General features: G+C 34.6%; 3 protein-coding genes across 3 annotated transcripts; all 3 read left to right on the top strand.

Moving 5' to 3' along the window:
- Positions 1-1,005: 1,005 nt before the first annotated feature.
- On the top strand, positions 1,006-8,576 carry LOC146951278 (homeobox-leucine zipper protein ATHB-15). The gene is made up of 18 exons (XM_085747239.1): positions 1,006-1,685; positions 2,001-2,160; positions 2,274-2,374; positions 2,492-2,582; positions 2,797-2,892; positions 2,978-3,091; positions 3,179-3,262; positions 3,435-3,590; positions 3,673-3,747; positions 3,889-3,995; positions 4,078-4,270; positions 4,736-4,921; positions 5,006-5,086; positions 6,746-6,880; positions 7,008-7,333; positions 7,472-7,577; positions 7,940-8,089; positions 8,265-8,576. Exons 1-18 carry the CDS (start codon positions 1,486-1,488, stop codon positions 8,409-8,411), a joined length of 2,508 nt encoding a protein of 835 aa, XP_085603365.1. The 5' UTR covers positions 1,006-1,485; the 3' UTR covers positions 8,412-8,576.
- Positions 8,577-9,707: 1,131 nt separating this feature from the next.
- LOC146951277 (coatomer subunit delta-2-like) lies at positions 9,708-15,463 on the top strand. Its single transcript, XM_085747238.1, has 11 exons — positions 9,708-9,790; positions 9,880-9,916; positions 10,127-10,166; positions 10,262-10,728; positions 11,074-11,251; positions 11,394-11,698; positions 13,795-13,993; positions 14,074-14,227; positions 14,550-14,612; positions 14,713-14,809; positions 15,106-15,463. The coding sequence occupies exons 2-11, from the start codon at positions 9,914-9,916 to the stop codon at positions 15,193-15,195; spliced, it is 1,596 nt and encodes a 531-aa protein (XP_085603364.1). The 5' UTR covers positions 9,708-9,790; positions 9,880-9,913; the 3' UTR covers positions 15,196-15,463.
- A 4,893-nt stretch (positions 15,464-20,356) lies between these two features.
- Positions 20,357-21,566, top strand: LOC146951276 (uncharacterized). The gene has a single exon (XM_085747237.1). It carries the CDS (start codon positions 20,436-20,438, stop codon positions 21,024-21,026), a length of 591 nt encoding a protein of 196 aa, XP_085603363.1. The 5' UTR covers positions 20,357-20,435; the 3' UTR covers positions 21,027-21,566.
- The last annotated feature ends 222 nt before the right edge of the window (positions 21,567-21,788 follow it).

The raw sequence follows: 21,788 nt of genomic DNA, 5'->3' as shown, positions 1-21,788 counted from the left end.
CATCCTCTATTTTTCCTCTAATGATTTCTAATACTTTGACATTGACAATATCATTGCCTAATGCACAAACTTATAGAAGCATATGAATAATTAGTAATTACTACTGTTTCCTACTCAATTTTTTTAAATAACAATAAAACATGTTCGATAAAAATAATTTCAATTGTAAATCAATTATAGCTTATCCCACACTTTGAAACAAGCTTATATGCAAGGACCAATTTAGTAGTAGTAAAAGTTTTGGTTAAAGATTACTACAAACTAGTATCAGGCATCGTTTCGTCAAAACAAAAATATAAAGCATGCTACATATTAAATATTAATAAAAAGAGTAATAATAATTCTTAACTATTTTCTTAACAATCAATTTTTTAAAAGTAGTGGTTAAAATTATAACTAGAAAAATTAAGAATGCAAAAAGTATAAAAGACACCGACTTTGTCGATCTTTCCACGTTCAACTCGCCGATTCACGTTAAAATATCAAAATGTTAATTGTATAATTAGATTTTACATATAACATTTCTTCGAGTGATCACCCTCACGAAATAATTGTGATATGTTAACTAGATTACAAAATGTACTTATCATAGACAAGTTACACCCTACCCTACTACTAATACAAATCACATTTCTCACTTATCTTGGCTCTACTAACTCATTTACTTTTGTTTTACGATCTTTGGCAACGAGAAAGAAATAGTTGGAATAGAACGGATACAGTAAAATATGAAGCAAGTAAAAAAAAGCATGAAGAAGGGGGTAATAATGAGATTAAGAATGTAATGATACATAGAACGGCGGGACCCGTGAGTATTGGGACGTTCCAAAGCAACAAATGTCAGAACACCAATCCCCGCCGCTGAAAAAGGGCATTTTAGTCCTTTTCCACTCCAATTTAAAAATTAATTTAAAAATAGAATAATAATGCTCCATTTTGAAACCGAAAGCGAAAGAACCCATAGAAAACAAAAACAAAAGACGAAGAACAAGAATATGAGAAACCAACAACATTAACAACAACACCACAACCTCAAAAACATGCTCAATTTCATCTTTCTTTAAATTTATTAAAATAAAATGACACAAAAAAATTATTAATACTTCATTTCACTGTGCTAGAGATTCCTTCTTACAAAAAAAAAAAAAACACTTTCCTCAATCTCATCATAAAAAAAAAAGTTCAGAAACATGAAGATCGGTTAAACGGTGTCGTTTCAGTTCATGCTCTGTTTTAAGAAAATCAAAACCCAGGGAACCAGATCGTTGTTGTTATCAAGATGAAGTTTTTCACAAAGCTCTGATCTCGAAGATTTCAACGTGTTTTCTTCTTGTGTTCTTCACTGTCTCTTCTTTAGGAAACACGTTTATTTCTGTGCTTTTTTTTACTTCCAATGAGTTTTTTCATCTTATAATTGGAATCTGGATAGATAGAACAAGAAAGTTCTGTGGTTGGTGAAAGTGCTTAAATTTGAAAAAAGCTATTATGTCTTGCAAAGATGGTAAAGGTGTAATGGATAATGGAAAATACGTTCGTTATACACCTGAACAAGTTGAAGCTCTTGAAAGGCTTTATCATGATTGTCCTAAGCCAAGTAGTATTCGTCGTCAACAGCTTATTCGGGAGTGTCCTATTCTCTCTCATATTGAACCTAAACAGATCAAAGTTTGGTTCCAAAATAGAAGGTACTAGTATAATTTAATTTCTTAGATTTAATTAATGTTCAAATAATTGATTTTTATGATCTTTTTACTGTTATTTTAATACCATTAAAAAAACAACTTATTTGAGCTGACATAAAATTTTGTGAGATTATTTAGGAGAATTTTGTTCATAAGCTGTTTTCAGATTATTTTCATACGTTCACCTGGATAAACTGTCAATTATGATTTTTTTTTTTTTTTTGGTGTTATGAATAAAAAAATGAATTTTTGGTGTTTCGAATAAAAGATGATTTTTTGGGTAATGATATTAATGGTGGGTTTTGTTTGTTAATATAGATGTAGGGAGAAGCAGAGAAAAGAGGCTTCAAGGTTGCAAGCTGTGAATAGGAAGTTGAGTGCTATGAATAAGCTGCTGATGGAAGAGAATGATAGGTTGCAGAAACAAGTATCTCATTTGGTGTATGAAAATGGCTACTTTCGCCAACATACTCAAAATGTATGGTTTTTGCTTAGTTAGAATTAGAAAGTTTTTCAATCATCAATTCTTTCTTTATTTTCTCCTTATTTTCCTAATTTAGAATTTGAGTTAGAGTGGTGGTTTTTGTGCAGACTAATCTTGCAACCAAAGATACAAGCTGTGATTCGGCGGTGACTAGTGGTCAACGCAGTTTGACAGCCCAGCATCCGCCAAGGGATGCAAGTCCTGCAGGGTTAGTGGGAATATGATTATTGCAATTGGGTCCCTTTTTGTTTTTTTCTTGTCTGTGAAAATTTGGATACGTCTGTTTGGACTTATGAAATAATGTTGCATTTTTTTTCTTCTTCAGGCTTTTGTCCATTGCAGAGGAAACTTTAGCAGAGTTTCTTTCAAAGGCTACTGGAACTGCTGTTGAGTGGGTCCAAATGCCTGGAATGAAGGTAATCTAATTCCTCTAATATTTTTTGTTTAATTATTACTTCATTTTTTTCATCGGTAGATATGGCAAATTTACATATTTACTACCTCACCCTCTAATTTCCGATGAATTTCTTTGTTACTAAGTGTTTCACTTCTATTTGATGTGTGCTTGCTTGAACAAATATTTTGAAACATTGCGTTCTTTTCCCCATTAATTTTTGATGATTTGTGCAGCCTGGTCCGGAATCTATTGGAATCGTTGCGATTTCTCATGGTTGCCCTGGTGTGGCGGCAAGAGCATGTGGCCTAGTGGGGCTAGAACCTACAAGGGTCAGTGGTCTGACTTTATTTTCTTTATGATAATTGTTTTGCCGATGTTCATCGATGACATGCTCGACCTGTGTATTATTTACAGGTTGCAGAAATCCTCAAAGATCGGCCCTCGTGGTATCGTGATTGCCGAGCTGTGGATATTCTGAACGTGCTTCCCACAGCCAATGGTGGAACCATAGAGCTGCTTTACATGCAGGTAAAACAACTCAAACTCAGCGTGTATGAATCGTGACTTTGTAACTTAACAGACTAAATTTTTATTTGCATATTTGTTGATGATCAGCTATATGCGCCAACTACATTGGCTCCTGCTCGAGACTTATGGTTGTTGCGCTACACATCTGTTTTAGAAGATGGAAGCCTAGTGGTATGTGAATGTTAAGAACCTTCAATATTTCTATTTGATTCGACCGCGTAGTTAAAAACAGAAATCTCATGTGCAATGCCTAGCTCTATATTTTTTTATTACAACGAAGTCCTCATAATTCAGAAGTAGTTGAGCACATTTAAATCATTCCTTGAATGCATTCCTGTTTCAGATATGTGAGAGGTCTCTTAAAAACACACAAAATGGTCCAAGCATGCCTCCTGTGCAGCATTTTGTCAGAGCTGAGATGCTGCCCAGTGGGTACCTGATAAGGCCTTGTGAAGGAGGTGGCTCCATCATCCACATTGTTGATCATATGGATTTGGAGGTACAAAAGTTCAACTTTGTTTTATTGATATTTTCATCTAACATAAAATAACTTTAGCATGTATGTAATGTATTATTGTTAGCCATGGAGTGTTCCCGAGGTACTGCGTCCACTCTATGAATCATCAACAATGCTGGCTCAGAAGACAACAATGGTGGTATGATTGACCTTTCTGTTATTTAAATTTGAACTCTATATAATTGGGAAATGTTTACCATCTTAAAGACTGGGACAAATATAGAACATGAGCTCCACCATAGGCTGTGTTTTCTTTATATTTTTTCTCCTTTTCATCCAGGCCCTACGTCACCTAAGGCAGATTTCACATGAAGTTTCTCAGTCTAATGTCACTGGATGGGGTAGACGACCAGCAGCACTTCGAGCACTTGGCCAAAGACTGAGCCGGTTAGTATATTCAACTGAGGCATACTCATTTGTTGAAATTTATTGCATCTAATTTTGGAATCTCACTTATATTTGCTGGCAGGGGTTTCAATGAGGCACTCAATGGGTTTACTGATGAGGGATGGTCAATGATTGGCAATGATGGTGTTGACGATGTTACTATTCTAGTGAATTCATCACCTGACAAATTAATGGGTCTGAATCTTTCATTTGGCAATGGATTTCCATCTGTCAGTAATGCTGTCTTATGTGCTAAAGCTTCAATGCTGTTACAAGTAAGCATGCTTTTCCGTAGAATTAGCGAATATAGTATCAAACAAAAAAAAACAAGTGCTGATTGCTATATATGATTTTAGACGAAGATAAAGGTCAAACAGCTATTATATTGTAGACATTAAATTTACAGTGTTCATGGCATTTTCTTGTTTTGTTGTATGGCTGTTAATCTCATGTTTAATTGAAAAGCCAATATTTATGACTAGCAAATCTCCTAGTTAACAAACACTGCTTGAATCCAGTGGGATTATGGTCCGGTGATATTAGAACTTGTTTGATCATTCGTTGACCTTTCTTATATGCAATTACTGAACGTGCTTTATTTATTTTCTGAGTAATTATTTTTAGTATTAATATTACTATTATTTCCGTCTAGTTCCAGTCTTGCTGTCCTCCTTAACGGTACCAATTTTAAGTTTTAACATTGTACTGTTGTTATTGTCATGTGTCATTTCTTTGCCTAGAATGTGCCTCCGGCCATTCTACTAAGGTTTCTACGGGAGCATAGATCAGAGTGGGCAGACAACAACATGGATGCTTACTCAGCTGCTGCCATCAAAGTTGGTCCTTGTAGTTTCTCTGGATCTCGGGTTGGAAATTATGGGGGCCAAGTAATTCTTCCTCTAGCCCACACTATTGAGCACGAGGAGGTAAAAATTTGCACTAAACGTACTAAAAAAACAATTATAAATTTAAAGATGTGTAGGTTTTAACTTTTTGCTTACCTATTCTAGTTTCTGGAAGTCATTAAATTGGAAGGAATCGCCCATTCTCCCGAAGACGCGATAATGCCTAGAGAAGTGTTTCTTTTGCAAGTAAGTTTCCCCCCTTATGTTGCTCGCTTTATGTTTCTCACTGTCAATAAGGTACTAACTTGATATGCCTGTTTTGCCTCATGCGATGCGGATTATATCTCACTGATTAGTTATTATTTTTTTAACCGAATTAAAAACTTCTGTTCATACGGTTTGAATTATTCAAGGTTCACATATCTCACTTATATGTAGCATGCTTATGTTTTGTTTCCTTGAATTTTCTAGGTTTGCAGCGTCAGGAAGTTAGATGCATATCATAACTCATAGTAGTGTGTAGACTTTTACGTTAGTGCAAACATTTATGTAGGTTTTGGTTAATGTAAAACTTGATAGCGTTGGCACACTTGGTCCTGTCGATGCAGTGTCATTCACATATCCTAGATTAGAAAGCAAATAAAATTATGAATAGTCCTGTATGCTTACTTCTTTCTATGTCTGTGATGCGGGAAAAGTATTATTTTCCATCTTGAATTTTTTTATTGAAAAATTAACTTGCTCGTTTAGGTCAGGGACTATAATATGAACTTCCGTGGCTGCCAAAATGAGGCAACTTTTTATTGTTGCCAATTACCTTCACTTTGGTTTCTATCACACCATTGCTTTACTCTTTATTGAGAAAGAAGAAAAGAGCAAGAAAATTTGTGAATCCATGTGCTTAGTCCTTTTGTGAATAATCGGATCTGTGGTAATTTATAGTGCACCCTGATTATAAAAACTTGCACAACTTCCCAAAGGTGAGCTCTTGAATTAACTGTTGGAGCTAGATGAGCTAACAAGTTAATGATGCTCGGCATATAGTTTCTGCACTTGACCTTGCAACATGATTCTGTTTTTACTTTTCTAATAGACAAGGCCTCCCTTGATGAGTATACAGTACCAAACCCATAAGTGATTTTATTATTAGGAGAACCTATCCAATTTGCTTCTGTATATGTCCCACAACCAGGGCATGACCCCTTGCTTCATAGGTAGTACCTTTTCTTGAAGTCGCTTTAATGTACTTTAAGATGTGAATTATGGCATCCCAATGTCTTAACACCAGTTGAATTAAGAGTTTGGCTTATCACACTAACAATAGAGGAGAAATTCGGGGTGATAGTGAGATTTGCATACTAGTCTATTGTATCTCTCTAGATTTAAACGTGGCTTCTCCTAATTTGGTAGAAGCTTGGCATTAGGATCTGTAGGAGTGTCAACATGTTTAACGTTCATCAAATATGTATCTTTTAGAATGTCCATTGTATACTTATTAAATGTTAAAATACCATCCTCAAGTTTTTCCATCTCTATCCCTAAAAAGTACCAAAGTTTTTCAAGACCTTTCTTCTAGAAATTGTAGCAAGGATGTTGTTTATCTGAGCAATGCGATTATGATCATTGCCTTTAATGACAACAGTATGGATTGATACAGTTTACTGTTCTCAGGTTTATTAAATAGAGTAACTATGACCGAAGTTACTCTGGGAGTAATCGGATTCCCACCCTTCACACACACACACACACACATTAACGTTACTCTGGGAGTAAGCGGATTCCCGCCCTTCATATATATATATATTAACGTTATCCCAATTATTATATTACATGTGGCTGTACAACAGTAACTATCCTAGTTACATTATTTACGACACTTATAGTTCATTTGATTTGTTTTGATAGCTCTGCAGTGGAATGGATGAGAATGCTGTTGGTACCTGTGCTGAACTTATATTTGCTCCAATTGATGCATCCTTTGCTGATGATGCCCCCCTTCTGCCTTCTGGATTTCGTATCATTCCTCTTGATTCTGGGAAGGTCAGCCTTAGTCATTGTTGAAGCAGTATATTTTGTTTGAATTTTGTATTGACCTTTTTAGGAGTATATTTTGTTGAAGCAGTATATTCACTATATTTTGTTTTAATTATTATGTAAAATTTCGCAGGAAGTGGCCAACAACCCAAATCGCACCCTTGACCTGACATCTGCCCTTGATATTGGTCCCGCCGGACACAAAGCTTCTAATGATTCTGGAAGTTCTGGCTGTATGAGATCAGTGATGACAATAGCATTTGAATTTGCTTTTGAAAGTCATATGCAAGACCATGTAGCATCTATGGCACGGCAATATGTTCGCAGCATTATATCGTCTGTCCAAAGGGTAGCATTGGCACTTTCACCTTCTAATTTGAATTCACAAGCTGGGCTCAGGACACCACTGGGTACTCCTGAAGCTCAAACACTTGCTCGTTGGATCAGCAACAGTTATAGGTGTGTAAGCTCCTTTTATTTTTCTTTCCGTTTACATTCATCTTACCATCTTACTTAAACTGCCGCTAGTTTTATGTATTTAGCCATGAATCTTAAGGTGCTGGTTGATATATGCTGCGTGTTTACTGTATTTTGTAGGTGCTTCTTGGGTACTGAGCTACTTAAATCTAATAACGAGGGGAGCGAATCATTACTCAAGTCCTTGTGGCATCACACTGATGCAATACTCTGCTGCACTCTAAAGGTATGCTTGAAATTGATTTCTATTTGATAGTATATGCGTATATAATTCTCATTGTCACATGCTTCCTCCGTACCTAGTGAACCCAGCCTTTTGATATCTAAAATAATAAGTGGAAGTATATACTTACAAATACAGGTGCCTTATATTACAAATGAAAGGAATCAAAAGATGTTCAACATAATCTCCGTTGTAGTTATATTTGTCTAGATTTTGTTCTGTTTTGTTGCCTAGAGTTTAGGTGCATCTCTACTTGGTACCGTAGTTATATTTGTCTTGATTGCAAGTCAGCTAATGATTACTTATGATTACTACACTGCTCTATACTTGTTTGAAAGCACCTTCATGGCACTTGGTTTTTGCAGGCGTTGCCCGTGTTCACTTTTGCCAACCAGGCAGGGCTTGACATGCTGGAGACTACCTTAGTTGCTCTGCAGGATATAGCATTGGAGAAAATATTTGATGACCATGGCCGAAAGATTCTGTGCTCGGAATTTCCTCTAATTATACAACAGGTATATGCATATTTTATTTGAATCGACCCATCATTTATTCCACTTCAACCAGATTTATCATTGAATGGCATTTATGTGCATACATTCTTCTCATTGGAGCGCTGAAAAAAGAACTAGAAACATTTTCAAACTTTATTGTGATTTATGTTGACTTCTTTTCGTTCTTATTTGGCAGGGTTTTGCGTGCCTTCAAGGTGGTCTTTGTCTCTCAAGCATGGGGAGACCTATTTCATATGAAAGAGTTGTGGCTTGGAAGGTGCTGAATGAAGAAGAGAATGCTCATTGTATTTGCTTTATGTTTGTCAATTGGTCTTTTGTTTGACATTGTCAATTGTTAATAGACAATAGGACTCCAAGTGTTGTTAAAGAGGAAGCACTCTTATTAAGACACGTTTTGTTGCTTGCTATTGTGCTATATTCGCTGCAAAAACTTGGATTGCATGTAAAAACTACTTATATATTAGCCTATGTTACATTTCCCTTATAATTTTGTGCCGTGCTTATATTTGGTCATTCTTATGATATTATGCACTTTGTAATGTGGGAAGAAATCTAGAAACTCCTAGATACTTATAAAGAAAGAAAGGGACAAAAAATGTTAGAATTAGTTGAATATTTTTTCAAGATATCTACTTGCAACGATTAGTTGGAAATTTATATTTGTCGGAAAAAAAGGTACTAGTTCAACTAAAAAAATTGTCGAATGGAATTTATAATCGGGTTTTGTTATTTTGTCTATTAAAAAACATAATAAGTTTGAAGATACATGACTTACGTAAAAAAAGTTTAAATAATTAATTGGTCCCCTAAATATACCTTTTTTTTTTTGGTTTTAATCCCTATTTCCAATTGTTTTTCCATTAAAAGCAAATAGTCTTGGCCATTAATATCTCTTGGATAAGTAGCCATTTTCGTCCCTTAGTAATCACAATAATCCTTCTTCAATGTATTGAAATTTTAAAATAGTCTGTGGTTGTACACTACATTAATCAAAATAGTTTATGACGTTAAAATGCTATTTTAAAGACTTGTCCAGTAAATACGTGGAAACAAACAATAGAGTAAATAGGGTTGGGAGACAATGCTCGACATGATGGAAAGATTTACAAAGTATTTAGAGAGGGGTGTGGGGCTTCAAAATAGGCTGGTTTGCTGAAAAATTATCTAGGAAAATAGGTAATGATGAAGAAACTCTTTTTTGGATAGATCCTTGACTTGAAGGTCACACAATGAAAAATATGTATTCATCTGTCTTTTATCACATTGAAAGGTTTGACATGTGGAAATGAGGAAAACATTTCTCACTTATTTTTTGAATGCAAATTAGTTTTAGAGGTTTGTCAGATTCTAAATTGGTTGAAAGTATATTTCATTTTACACAACTTAGCCAGTGAAAAACTTGATACGGTTTAAGGGGTAGATCGACAGAAGGAATTTTGCGCAACACATTAAAGACTGTTTTGGAATCTATAATATACATTGAATGACTGACTATGTTGCAATTTGTTACACATTTTTTTCAACTTCTCTCTAACGGTGCTGACGTGGCAGCACTACGCGTTCATTTCAAGTGACGTGGCACTGCCACATATTTACTTTACGAGTGTTAACGTGCATTAGATGAACCTGAAATGAATTGAACCCCGCGTTGTTCATCACTTCCGCATTGCATCTCCCAATTCTCAGATCGCGTGCGTTTCGGTAAACAAACATTTTCTTTCTTTCTCTCCACTACGCTATATTTCGCCATTCATGACTTACGCGTTGATCTGAACTTTGTTTTTTCGCAGATTCAATTCCCATACAAGAAAAACCAACGCAAACATGGTACGTTTCTCTTATTTCTTCTTAATTTTGAATCTATTTCGCTTCGTTCATTTTGATACCACACAATTGCTTGTTTGATCTATGAGTTTAACCCGTGTGATCTAAAACTACGGTTTTCAAATTGAATTTTCTGCTACATGTATGTATGTATTTCATTCTTTAATGTTAATCCCAAATTGGATCATTCATTATTTTTATTTCTTTGTACAGGTCGTTCTTGCTGCGTCCATTGTCGCCAAATCTGGCAAAGGTGACACTTCCTTCCTTTGCATCCATCCCATTTTTTTTTATCCATCCTTAATAATTTTACAATAATTTATACCAATTTTTCGTTTTCGATTACAGTGCTAGTCTCTAGACAGTTTGTCCATATGTCTCGGATACGAATCGAGGGACTTCTAGCAGCATTTCCCAAATTAATAGGCACCGGCAAACAACACACTTATATTGAAACCGACAATGTCCGTTATGTTTACCACCCGATAGAATCTCTCTATCTGCTTCTCGTAACTAACAAACAGAGCAACATTCTTGAAGATTTAGATACTTTGCGACTTCTCTCCAAACTCGTCCCAGAATATTCTTATTCCCTTGACGAAGAAGGTATCTGCAAACACGTTTTTGATTTGATTTTCGCGTTTGATGAAGTCATTTCTCTTGGTCACAAGGAAAATGTGACTGTTGCTCAAGTTAAGCAATACTGTGAGATGGAAAGTCATGAAGAGAAGCTTTATAAGCTTGTTCAGCAGAGTAAGGTTAATGAAACTAAGGATCTTATGAAGCGCAAAGCTAGTGAGATTGATAAGAGCAAGGTATCATTTCAAAGACTACTATTTATTACCTAGGTTCTGTGGTAGTAAGAATTGATTCTATAAAATTGATTCTGACTAAAAGTGATTTGTGATTGACTACATTCATGTAAAAGTGAGTTGAATTATAGTATATTTGTGTGTGAAAATCAATTCTAAAATCAAAAGCTACAAATCCTAGTTTCAAGCACAATCAATTTAGCAGGCAAAATCAATTCCACTCAAAAGCAACCAAACATGTCCGAATCAATTCTACAGCTTTAAAATCTATTCTAAAAGTGGAACTAAACATACACTATGTCTAGGACAGCTCATAATTTAATTGAACGAAATTCAATTATTGTTCAGATTGAAAAGAATAGAGGTGAAAAAGGAGGCTTTGGTCCTTTGACGTCAATGGGATCTGGAAGAATTGAAAATAGCTTCAGTGATATGAGCATATCTAGCTCTGGAACTGGTTTTGGAAGTGTATCTGGTTTTGGATTGACGACTACTGATGTTGATTCGTTTTCCTCCAAGCCTAAAGGTTGGTTTTCATAGATTCTCACAAATTATTCTAGGATGCTTTTAAATGTGACGATTGGGAATGCTTTAATCTTTGCCCATATTAACATGTTTCTCAATAAAGAGTAATCTTTTCATTTACGTACTCCTATTCTCTTCCTTAGGTCGTCCAACTGCATCCGCCAATGCTCCGCCAAAGGGTCTTGGTATGAAGCTTGGAAAATCTCAAAAGACAAATCAGTTTTTGGAATCCTTGAAAGCAGAAGGTGAGGTCATTCTTGAAGTTGTTCAGCCAAAACTTGGCCCGTCTCGGTCAGCTCCCCCACCACTTACTGATCCCATCACTTTAACTGTTGAGGAGAAACTGAATGTGACACTAAAACGAGATGGTGGGGTTAGTAATTTTGATGTTCAAGGAACATTGTCTCTCCAAATTCTTAACCAAGAGGATGGGCATATTCAAGTTCAGGTATTGCATTTTCACCATCTCTCTCTACCTCCATGCCACATGAAGAGAGAAATACAATGTGAAATATTCGTGTCTGTTAAGAGTCCCACATCGGTTAGGAGTTGGCCTGACAATTTGTTTATAAGTGGGGGCAATCCTCACCTCACAAGCCGGTTTTGTGGGGTTGTGTTAGGCCCAACCACCATTTCTAATATGGTATCAGAGCCTCTTCACGATTCTTTGGGCCACCTGTTATCAGGTTTCCGTTATCGGGCCACCCGTCATTTATGTTCACGCTTCAGATGTGTAATCCTGAGCGTGAGGGGGTGTGTTAAGAGTCCCACATCGGTTAGGAGTTGGCCTGACAATTTGTTTATAAGTGGGGGCAATCCTCACCTCACAAGCCGGTTTTGTGGGGTTGTGTTAGGCCCAACCACCATTTCTAATAGTGTCCATTGGTTTGCTGCTTTGCATAACCTGAGCAGTCTTTTTGATAAATAATTATTTATTGACATGAAGCGCGAAACATATTTTCTCCTTTCTTAATTTCTTTATTTTTCCCTCATATACTCTTCTCAAAGTTTGCATCCTCTGTAAATGCAATTGTCAGTGATATTGAAGGTTAACAATGGATAATTTTCAAATGGATAAATTGGTCTTTTATTGGGGTGACTCTTTGGTACACCTTGTGCTGAAGTGGATCACCGCCGGTGTTAATATATTCCATTTTTATGTCTTCAAAAAAAAAAATTTCAAATGGATAATGTTTAAAAACCAGCCAATGTTTTAGTGTTTAATGCAAGGCAAGGCTCAAATAAGTTAATTATAAGTTTTAGCAAGGCGTAGATGTCAGCAGTTTTTGACGTGATTCAAATATTTAGCTTATACTTCGGATTCTAGGTATTTTTTATTTCTGTGTTTTATCTGTATTTGAGTTTGGACTTCTGTTTAGGCCTTGTGTTTATCTCAATCCCACTCTAGAGCATCTTGTTAGGGATCAGAATTTGGGAATAGTAAGCATGTAGACTAGAAGTAAGAAGCAGTTATAGAGTGATTGATAGTTCAGAGAATATGCTATTGTGCAAGTTAGTTTGTAGATATAAATATTTGGGAAGAAAGAGAAGGAAACGGGGTGTTGACTCATTTGTAACTCACTTATAATTCATAGGTGAAGACAATTCCTCCCTTGGCAAAGCAGAGCTATAATAGCTCTGAGAAATGAAAGCACATCTTTGTTTTCTTCAAACGCTTGTTTTCTTTCTTATTGAATCTTGAACCCGTTACAGCTAGCAGTAGTAGCTTGTTAAGAGTTCTAGTCTTTCGAAGTTAATTAATTTCTTAGTTTCTTTTGCTAACTGTCCCAACTGTACATTGCGGTTTTAACTGCAACCCAATGTTATAAATTGTTGTACAGACTCATTATTTGCCGGAATGAAATACACATAACTTTCAGCTTCAGATTCTCTTTGAAATTTTCCTTCACTTTCCCTCACTTTCCTCTGTTTTCTCCTATCACAATTCTGACATCCATCAGATCATATCGTTGGTTGAATATATCAGTTTTAATGTTTTTGCTTAAAGAAGCTTAGACTTTTGAATCATACATGATTGACGCAAATGGAAAGTTTAAATGGGAGGAAGAGAGGGAAAATAAAGAGAAGGGGATGGATAAAAGTAGCACTTCAATTAGGCAGAAAGGATGAAACTGAAGATGATTATTCTGATGGTTTACTTGAAGTTCTTTTAGGGTGATAACAATGCTGGTTCCATTGTTTGACAATGACGGATGAGTTTGCTTTTAATGTGAATTATTTTGGATAGGGTTAATTGATATTTTATTTTGAGAGCAGAGAGGCCATAGTGAGGGAGGTTGCAGACCGTTGAAGATCTGCAGAATTGTAATTCGGAGAGATTTTCCCTATTTCTTCGTAATAAAATACCACTTCGGATTATTCGTATACTTGTCTTCTCCTACCATCCTTCAGTCTTGACTCTTGAGATCTCCCAGCCTAGGTTTACTCATGCCGACATGCCTTGAATTTGTCTTGAATGACAACGTCTATTCAGGAGAACAATGAAAAAGATATGTACTTACATATTGTGCCTTGTTTTTGCAGGTTCAGACTGGTGATAATCAAGCCGTCTCTTTCAAGACACATCCTAACATGAATAAAGAATTATTTGCCAATGAATATATATTAGGCCTGAAGGATCCAAATAGGCCCTTCCCCACTGGTCAAGCCAGTGATGCCGGAGGTGTTGGTCTTTTAAAGTGGAGAATGCAAAGCACTGATGAGTCAATGGTGCCACTGACAAGTGAGTTTATAACTTTCATTGATCTTGGCTTTGTGTTCATGTATTTATAACTTACAGTGTACTATATATGTCTAATGCAGTCAACTGTTGGCCCTCTTCTTCTGGAAATGAAACTTATGTCAACATTGAATACGAGGCTTCATCAATGTTTGATCTGCGGAATGTTGTGATCTCAGTGCCCCTTCCAGCTCTTCGGGAGGCTCCATCTGTTAGCCAGATTGATGGGGAATGGAGGTGTGGAAATTATATTTGTTTTCTTTCTTTGAATAAGGGTTAGGGACAACCTTGATTTTTGCATTTCAGGTTGAAGTTTGCAGTAAATAAACCGGTAGTTTTGTATTGGAAATAATATCTGTTACATGTGTAAATGCAATCTTGAATTATCTGACTAGATTTGCATGAATTATGATGCTCTCTGAAACTAATACTGCTTCCCCTTCCCCTTCTCCTATTCCTCCCCTCCTCCTCTCCTGATCAATAGTTTAGTCATTCATACTTTATTTATACATACCATTCTTACTCTCTTTATAATTCCTTAATAAAATTGGCTTTGCAGGTATGACTCTAGGAATTCGATTTTGGAGTGGTCCGTCCTTCTGATTGATAATTCAAATCGCAGGTATGCTAAAATTGGAATGGTTTTTTATGAGCTAACTTATGCTATACTATGATCTTCGTATTTTTGGATTTGTTTTGTCTGATCTTAATATATTTGGCAGTGGATCGTTGGAGTTTGTTGTTCCACAAGTAGATGCATCTGCATTCTTTCCCATTTCAGTTCGTTTTACGGCAACTGATACATTTAGTGACCTGAAGGTTCGTATGTTTATTTTTTATTTTTTATTTTGGCATTCAAATTTATTAGGGGCTGTGATGCAGTGTCATTTGGAATGACGTGTCTAGATGGTATGATCAAAACTTTGAAACTGACACATTTATTGACCCTGAGATGTTTGTATGGCTGGGAAGTCTTTTGTCATCTCTAAATAGAAGTTCTTTTCATTCAGCCCTTTTACCGTTTGTCATCTGCAGTTATCGATAGTATATGACATATTATTGCTTGAATAATGATGTCATGGGATCTTAATCATATACCTTGCTTCTCTTTGCAGGTTACGAATATCATACCACTTAAGGGTGGTAATCCTCCTAAATATGCTCAGAGAACACAGTTGTTAACAGAAAACTACCAAGTTGTGTGATTGATTTCCTCTCGGCTTTGAGCTTCTATGGCAGTTTTGCTTTTACAGCCGTGTCTCTTTCGTCAATAGGATATACTTTTAGTTGCAACATTTGCTACTATTCATGAATTTATACTTTTAGTCCTACTTGTCAAGACAAGGAGCAAACTATGATACTTGTATTTACTATTATGGCAAGCATCTTATGTGGAAAAGGATGGCATTTCCCATCTCCCTGTTTTTCTTGCGATGAGTCCTTTATAAATAAGACAAGCAAGTCAAATGCAAATCGAGTACTTCCTATCCCATACATGGCAGTAAACTAACTAGTTGTGTATGTAATGTGGTATATTTGCTAAACAATGTTTTTATTTTTAGTCTATCTTAATACATTTTTCAATAAAGCGCGATCTGAAATTTGGGGAAGGCAAGATATATACTTTGGTATATATTTGAGATTTTTTGAAATTGAAAAATAAAATGATAAATGATCATATAACATTTAAAGTACAATTTAATGCCTTATGTTTAGTTTTACGGGAAACAAAACTATGTAAATGCCTTCCAAAATTAAGCTCCATGGGTGGATAATTGAATTGTAAAACTATGTGGTGATTGGCTGATTTAAACACTTGTAAATAAGGAACTTCTGATTCTGCAAATTATACAATTTGGTTGTTAAATTGTGTGCCTTTTCTCTTCATAGATATTGAGTGGAACAATCTTGGCACATATTTATGAAGAAAGAAATTAACAAAAATCTTAATATTTCATTTCCAGAAAACCCTGTTTCAAACGGTTTATCTCCAATTCTTAGCCTCTATTTGGTTTTTCGGCAAATTTTTTGTTACTTCAAAACCAAAGCAATATTTTCACGTAGAAGCTTCGTTTTATAGCTTCTAAAAATCATGTCAACTTTGTATTGGTATCACCGTTGATGCGCATATTGGATTATCAAATGTGCAAACACTCAAACCATTAGTCCTCTTTACATCAACAACTTTAATTTGATGAAAATGGGAAACATACACTCACATTATATTTCCGGTCAGATGACAAACATAAGTTTCTCTTCAATTGAAACCGTTGACTAATACTGATTACTTGAAAGTCACTTAAAACTTTAACAAATTTATGCCACTTACCGTAAGTAAAGTCATTATATTTCCTGTCCTTACAAATGAGGTGGTGACTCAATCAATTGGGTCTAAGCAAACAAAAAAACAAAGAAAACTTATATCAATGTATTAAAATTTAAGCTATATTCATTATCCCTTGTTTTTGTTGAATCAACATCGATTATGTCTTTGTCTCAATTGTAAGTGTGGAAAACTCTAAACTACCTATAAGTGGTGATCATCAATATTTTGAGCAAATTTTGCGCATTGATCTACCATAAATCACATACGACACATCCTCAACCTAAGAATTGACTTAGTTGATTTGAAAGAGTAAGAAAAGATAAAATGAAAACTGGATGCATGCGTGATTTTCTTTCTTGATCATGATCATTAATTAGGGTATTCACATATTTATTTATTACTCCCTCCGTCCCACAATAGATGACCTATTTGAAAATATGCAATTTTGACCTAACTTACTTTGACCATATTTTTCTACTAATATACAAAGATAAATAATATCATATAAGATGTCGTTAGATTAGTCCCGATGAGTATTTTCAAAATATCAAATTTTCATAATTTTTTCTAATATATTATTCAAGATATTTAAGTTCAAAATTATGCATTGGTATGCGTAATAAGGTCAACTGTGTCAAGTATTATGGGATGATGGGAGTACACCCTCCGGTCACTATTATAAGAAAAAGTTTACATTTTAGATTCATTCATTAAATGGTGTATGTGGTCTACAATAAAGACCATATACATCATTAATTAAATGAACCTAAAATACAAACTTTTGCTTATAATAGTGACCGGAGGGTGTATTTGATTTATCACTGCCAAAATATATTTTTGGTACAATTAATTAACCGATGTTACATTACATTCATGCACAAACGTACGTTACATGTGTAACCAATAAAAAAAAAAAAACGTACGTTACATGTATGATACATGATGTATCAGGACCTATCTACTAACTTTTATGTTTCAGCCTTTGAGGCCCAGGGCCGTCCCTGAGGGGGTGCAAACAGCTCAAACGAGCTGGGCCTCCCTCAAGGATGGGCCTCAATTTTTTTTATACCCAGTAGTAATAGTATCCTCCAATAAAAAAATGAGTATTGCTTTTTAGGCCCCCTCCATTCCAGCAACTTCCATTCAAATCATAGATGGCTGGAAAAGGACTTCTAGGCAACAGAACCTCTCAGCCCCAATTATGATAACTTGTCCGTTCATAGTTTTTCTCAATTGAAGAACTTCTCTTTGCAGTCTCAAGCTCTTGTTCATAATCCAAGGCAACAAGAACAGAGGTGGTGAACAAGAAGCATTAGTGTTGCCACATTATCTACTCTAGATAATTATCACCAAATTGACCTCTTAATAATCTTACATGTCTAACCTCACCAAATATACAATACGAAGAGTTGATTGATGAATTTGCTTCAGTAAATATGCGTAGGAAGTCTCGTTTTAGTGCGAATGAAGACTCTTTTTGAAGGTATTCGCCTAAACTCGTTTTATATTATCTATTGCTCTTTTAAAAAAAAATACGTTTTGATTTTATCACTGGCCTCTTTTCATTCCCTGAGCCGAGCCTCCGAATTCTCAGGGACGGCCCTGTTGAGGCCCCTACCCTAGCTAGTTCAATTCATAGTATCTTTTACAGCATGACTTCAACTTTTAGTTGATAGCTCCATTGAAAGTACTAACTTCTATGGCTTTATAACCTTATACTTTTTGAACTTCTCGTGAAATGAAAAGTTAACGTTTGTGGAGGAAGGCTCGTGTGAGGTGCAGTCTCTTTTTTCCTTCTTCATGTTTAATCAAGTTTACCACAAAAGCAGAAAGTTGTGGAAAATAAATATATATGGTTTTACCATCCCACCACGTGAATATCCCACAATCAGCTTCTATTGGAGGACAACCAATCAATTTTCTTAAAGGGAAAACTTTATATTAATGCGACCCAACTTTCTTTGTTGTTATAATATTAATTTTTTTTGACTAATAATATATTAATTGTTATTTTAAACATTATCCTTTTTTTAGGGGAAAATATTATCATAGTAAGTACTCCCTCCGTCCCAAAATAGATGACCTAGTTGACAATGTACAATATTGACTCAACATACTTTGACTGTATTTTTCTACTAATATACAAAGATAAACAATATCATGTAAGATGTTGTTGGATTCGTCTCGATGAGTATTTTTAAAATATTAAATTTTCATAATTTTTTCTAATAGAGAATTGAAGATATTAAAGATAAAAAATATGCATTGATATTTGTGTTATAGTCAACTGTGTCAAGTAATATGGGACGGAGGGAGTACAATTTTTCTTTTTCATCCCTTCTATTTATAAGCATGAGTACAAGATAGAGCTACTCTTGTACATGCACATCTTTAAGAGCTGTAACACACATTAAATAATAAAAAGATCGATAAAATCCTTGTTCATTTTATTTTGTTATTATTATTTTTAATTTGATTTTCATCAATTCAACTTATAGGCATGGTAATCTTCTTGATTTTGAACATAAGCAACGAAAAATTCAATTTTCAAATTAATTTTCATCAATTCAATTTATAGGCCTAGCCAAAAAAGAATCAATGTGCCAAGCTGGACAAAACATGGATATATGATTATGTCAATTTCAAGTCACACTTCACGAATTTTGGCAACCAAGTCCAATTACATTGACTAATATAGTGGCGTAAAATGAGGGATCGTGAAAAAATATGTAGAAACAAAAAGTGATAATAGGCAATTTCCATGGTACCTTCATATTTAAATTAATAGGTAAATGAATTATTTTTTTTATAGAACAAAATTATTTTCTATCATTTACAATAATAATAACTAATTTTTTTTAATCAAAAGTGTCGGCGACGCAAAATTTATTTATTTTTTAATTTTTATTACTCATAATATGGATATGCAATTTGAAGGTCCACCCCAAAGGCCATAGTTTCTTAATTTTGGTTTAAAATATATTTTTCGTCTCTTCCTTATTATATGGTATTCTTAACTATTGAATATGAAAGAAAAATTACACGTAGAGGAGAAAATTAATCATAACAAACATTCATATAATTCCCCTAAAATAAAAAATTTAGATAATTAAATATAATTAATGTGAAACTCTCAACATACTAATAATCGCAATGAGAATTCTTAAAAAAAATAAAATCGTAAGGATGAGAAGAATGCTACAATGAATCTAGTAGATTCTATATTATATTAGATTAATTTTTATAAAAAGTTCAAATTAGATTGAAAGTTTGTTTGAATTGACTTATCTCTATGACCTAAGTATTTATGACATTGTTTGATTTTTTTTATTTTTTATAAAAACAACTTATGATATCCCATAAGCTATTTTCAAAATAGCTTGTAAAAACAACTTATAATTTATATAAAAAGTTTGACTGTTTTATATTTTGTTATAGAATTCTTTTATGGAAAATACTTGTGTGGACCAGGGACCAAACCCATTGTGTGGTCACAACCAAAGAAATGAGAGAGAAGAGAGAAGAGAGAGAAAATGGAAAAAGTAAAGAAAGAAAGAAAAAACTATGTGTGTGACCAAACCCAATTGTGTGGTCCTGGTCCACACAAGTCTTTCTCTTCTTTTATACACTAGCAATCATATAAACGCTCAATTAAGCTTGTTATTCAAACATGACCTTAGGGCTTAGACCATATATCTATCAAACATGAAACTCTCCACACGCATGTATGTGGTTGCCTTTCAACTAAATTATCAGCCATAGAATGAAATCATATGCATTGATCACCTTATTCTTGCGGCCACAACTACCAACGTGGAAGCTCACTTGGTAGTAAAGCATTGACATATGGGAAATTAAAAAAGTATGTACACAACTACATATCACACTATATCACTAAAAGCTATACGATACATCACATTCACCTCATTAAATCTTCTTGAAAAATCTAGCAATTAAGTTCACGATCTTTGAAAACTGACATTTGCATTTCTAACATCCACACATTCTCACATTCTTAGTAGCAAAACACAGCTATTATAAATAAGATTGTTCCCCCTAGCTAGTTTCTTCAATATTCATAACACATTTATCATATTCTTATAAACAAATTCAACTATTATGGCACCTCATGGAGATTCATTACCTAGCTCAATCTCTAGGACCAACAACATTGTATGCTCCAAACCACCAAAACCTAATTCATCTCAACTCAACAACAATAATATTCAAAGAACAATCTCAGACATATCATTTGAACTATCAAAACAAGACCTTGATTTAACACAGCTTCCACCGATAACTGAAGTTGAAGATGCAAAGTGTGAATGTTGTGGCATGTCTGAAGAGTTTACACCTGAGTACATAAAACGTGTACGTGATAAATACTTAGGGAAATGGGTTTGTGGTTTGTGTTCTGAGGCAGTGAAAGAAGAGTTGGAGAAAAATGGTGGGGAAAATATTGAAGAGGCTTTGAGTGCACACATGAGTGCATGTGTTAGATTTAATAAATTTGGAAGGAGTTTCCCTGTTTTGTTTCAAGCTGAAGCTATGAAAGAGATGCTGAAAAAGAGTAAAATGGAAGGGAGAAGGGCTAAGTCATTCAACCCTAGAGACAAAGGTGGTGAAAAGAAAGGTGGTGGGCTTGCTAGAAGTTCAAGTTGCATTCCTGCTATTACAAGAGATATCAATGATTTCACAATCACCAATTAATCTTATATAGAAGCTATAACTTCTAATTTTACAGGTCATAACCCAGTTTAACCGTATGTTTGAATAGACGTTAAGTTTGATAAAATCTCGGTGAGTTACCGTTGTTTTATTTCAATAATATTACGGTGATCACCATGATTTCATCAAACTCAACGTGATTTCAGACATGCATTAAGTGTTTTAATTCTGTATTGATTAATTCTATGTTGTCTAGGGAACATAGTTTGTATACTTGTTCCTTTTTTCTTTTCTTTTCTTTTTTCTACTGACTAGTGACTACTACTCAAGAGTCTTTAGGGTTTGATCAAGATAACATAACCCTAAAGTCATACCTTTTGATCCGAGTATAAGGTTTTTTAGGTCTCTCTCCCTATCACTATCATAGTTTTTATTGAAGGAAGTTGAACCGTGTGTGAGTTCTGTCTTTCTTTTGATGGAGAGGGTTTTTAATACTTTGTATTTAGTCAGTGGCTTTTTCAATGTATTTTAGATATTTCCAATCTTAGAACAGAAATAAAATTTGTTTCATGCATTGATCTACTGCTTTTGTTGGCTGCCTTTGTTTCAATTCAAGGTTACGTACCAAATCCAAGAGAGAAATTCCGTGGCTTAGAAGTTAGTTGTGACCTTTTTATTAAAAAGAATTGGGTTAATTAAGTAAATAGTCCCTATAAATATTCAAAATTTTGTTTTTAGTCCCTACAAAATAAAATAACACTTTTTAGTCCCTATAAAATTTTCCATCAACATTTTTAGTCCCTA

This window comes from Medicago sativa, chromosome 2 (assembly GCF_051527215.1).
Source record: "Medicago sativa cultivar Bolivia chromosome 2, Bolivia_mono, whole genome shotgun sequence".
Classification (NCBI taxonomy): Eukaryota; Viridiplantae; Streptophyta; class Magnoliopsida; order Fabales; family Fabaceae; genus Medicago; species Medicago sativa.
The sequence above is the reverse complement of the archived record's forward strand: the minus strand, read 5'-3'. Positions and strand labels throughout refer to the sequence as shown.

Excerpts from the sequence above, each read along its gene's own strand:
- LOC146951278 (XM_085747239.1), top strand. The coding sequence starts at position 1,486 with ATGTCTTGCAAAGATGGTAAAGGTGTAATGGATAATGGAAAATACGTT. Across the intron at positions 2,161-2,273 it reads TTCGCCAACATACTCAAAAT|ACTAATCTTGCAACCAAAGA; the intron begins GTATGGTTTTTG and ends GTTTTTGTGCAG. Across the intron at positions 3,591-3,672 it reads TTGATCATATGGATTTGGAG|CCATGGAGTGTTCCCGAGGT; the intron begins GTACAAAAGTTC and ends TATTATTGTTAG.
- LOC146951277 (XM_085747238.1), top strand. Across the intron at positions 10,167-10,261 it reads TGTCGCCAAATCTGGCAAAG|TGCTAGTCTCTAGACAGTTT; the intron begins GTGACACTTCCT and ends TTTCGATTACAG. Across the intron at positions 14,613-14,712 it reads ATTGATAATTCAAATCGCAG|TGGATCGTTGGAGTTTGTTG; the intron begins GTATGCTAAAAT and ends TATATTTGGCAG.
- LOC146951276 (XM_085747237.1), top strand. The coding sequence starts at position 20,436 with ATGGCACCTCATGGAGATTCATTACCTAGCTCAATCTCTAGGACCAAC.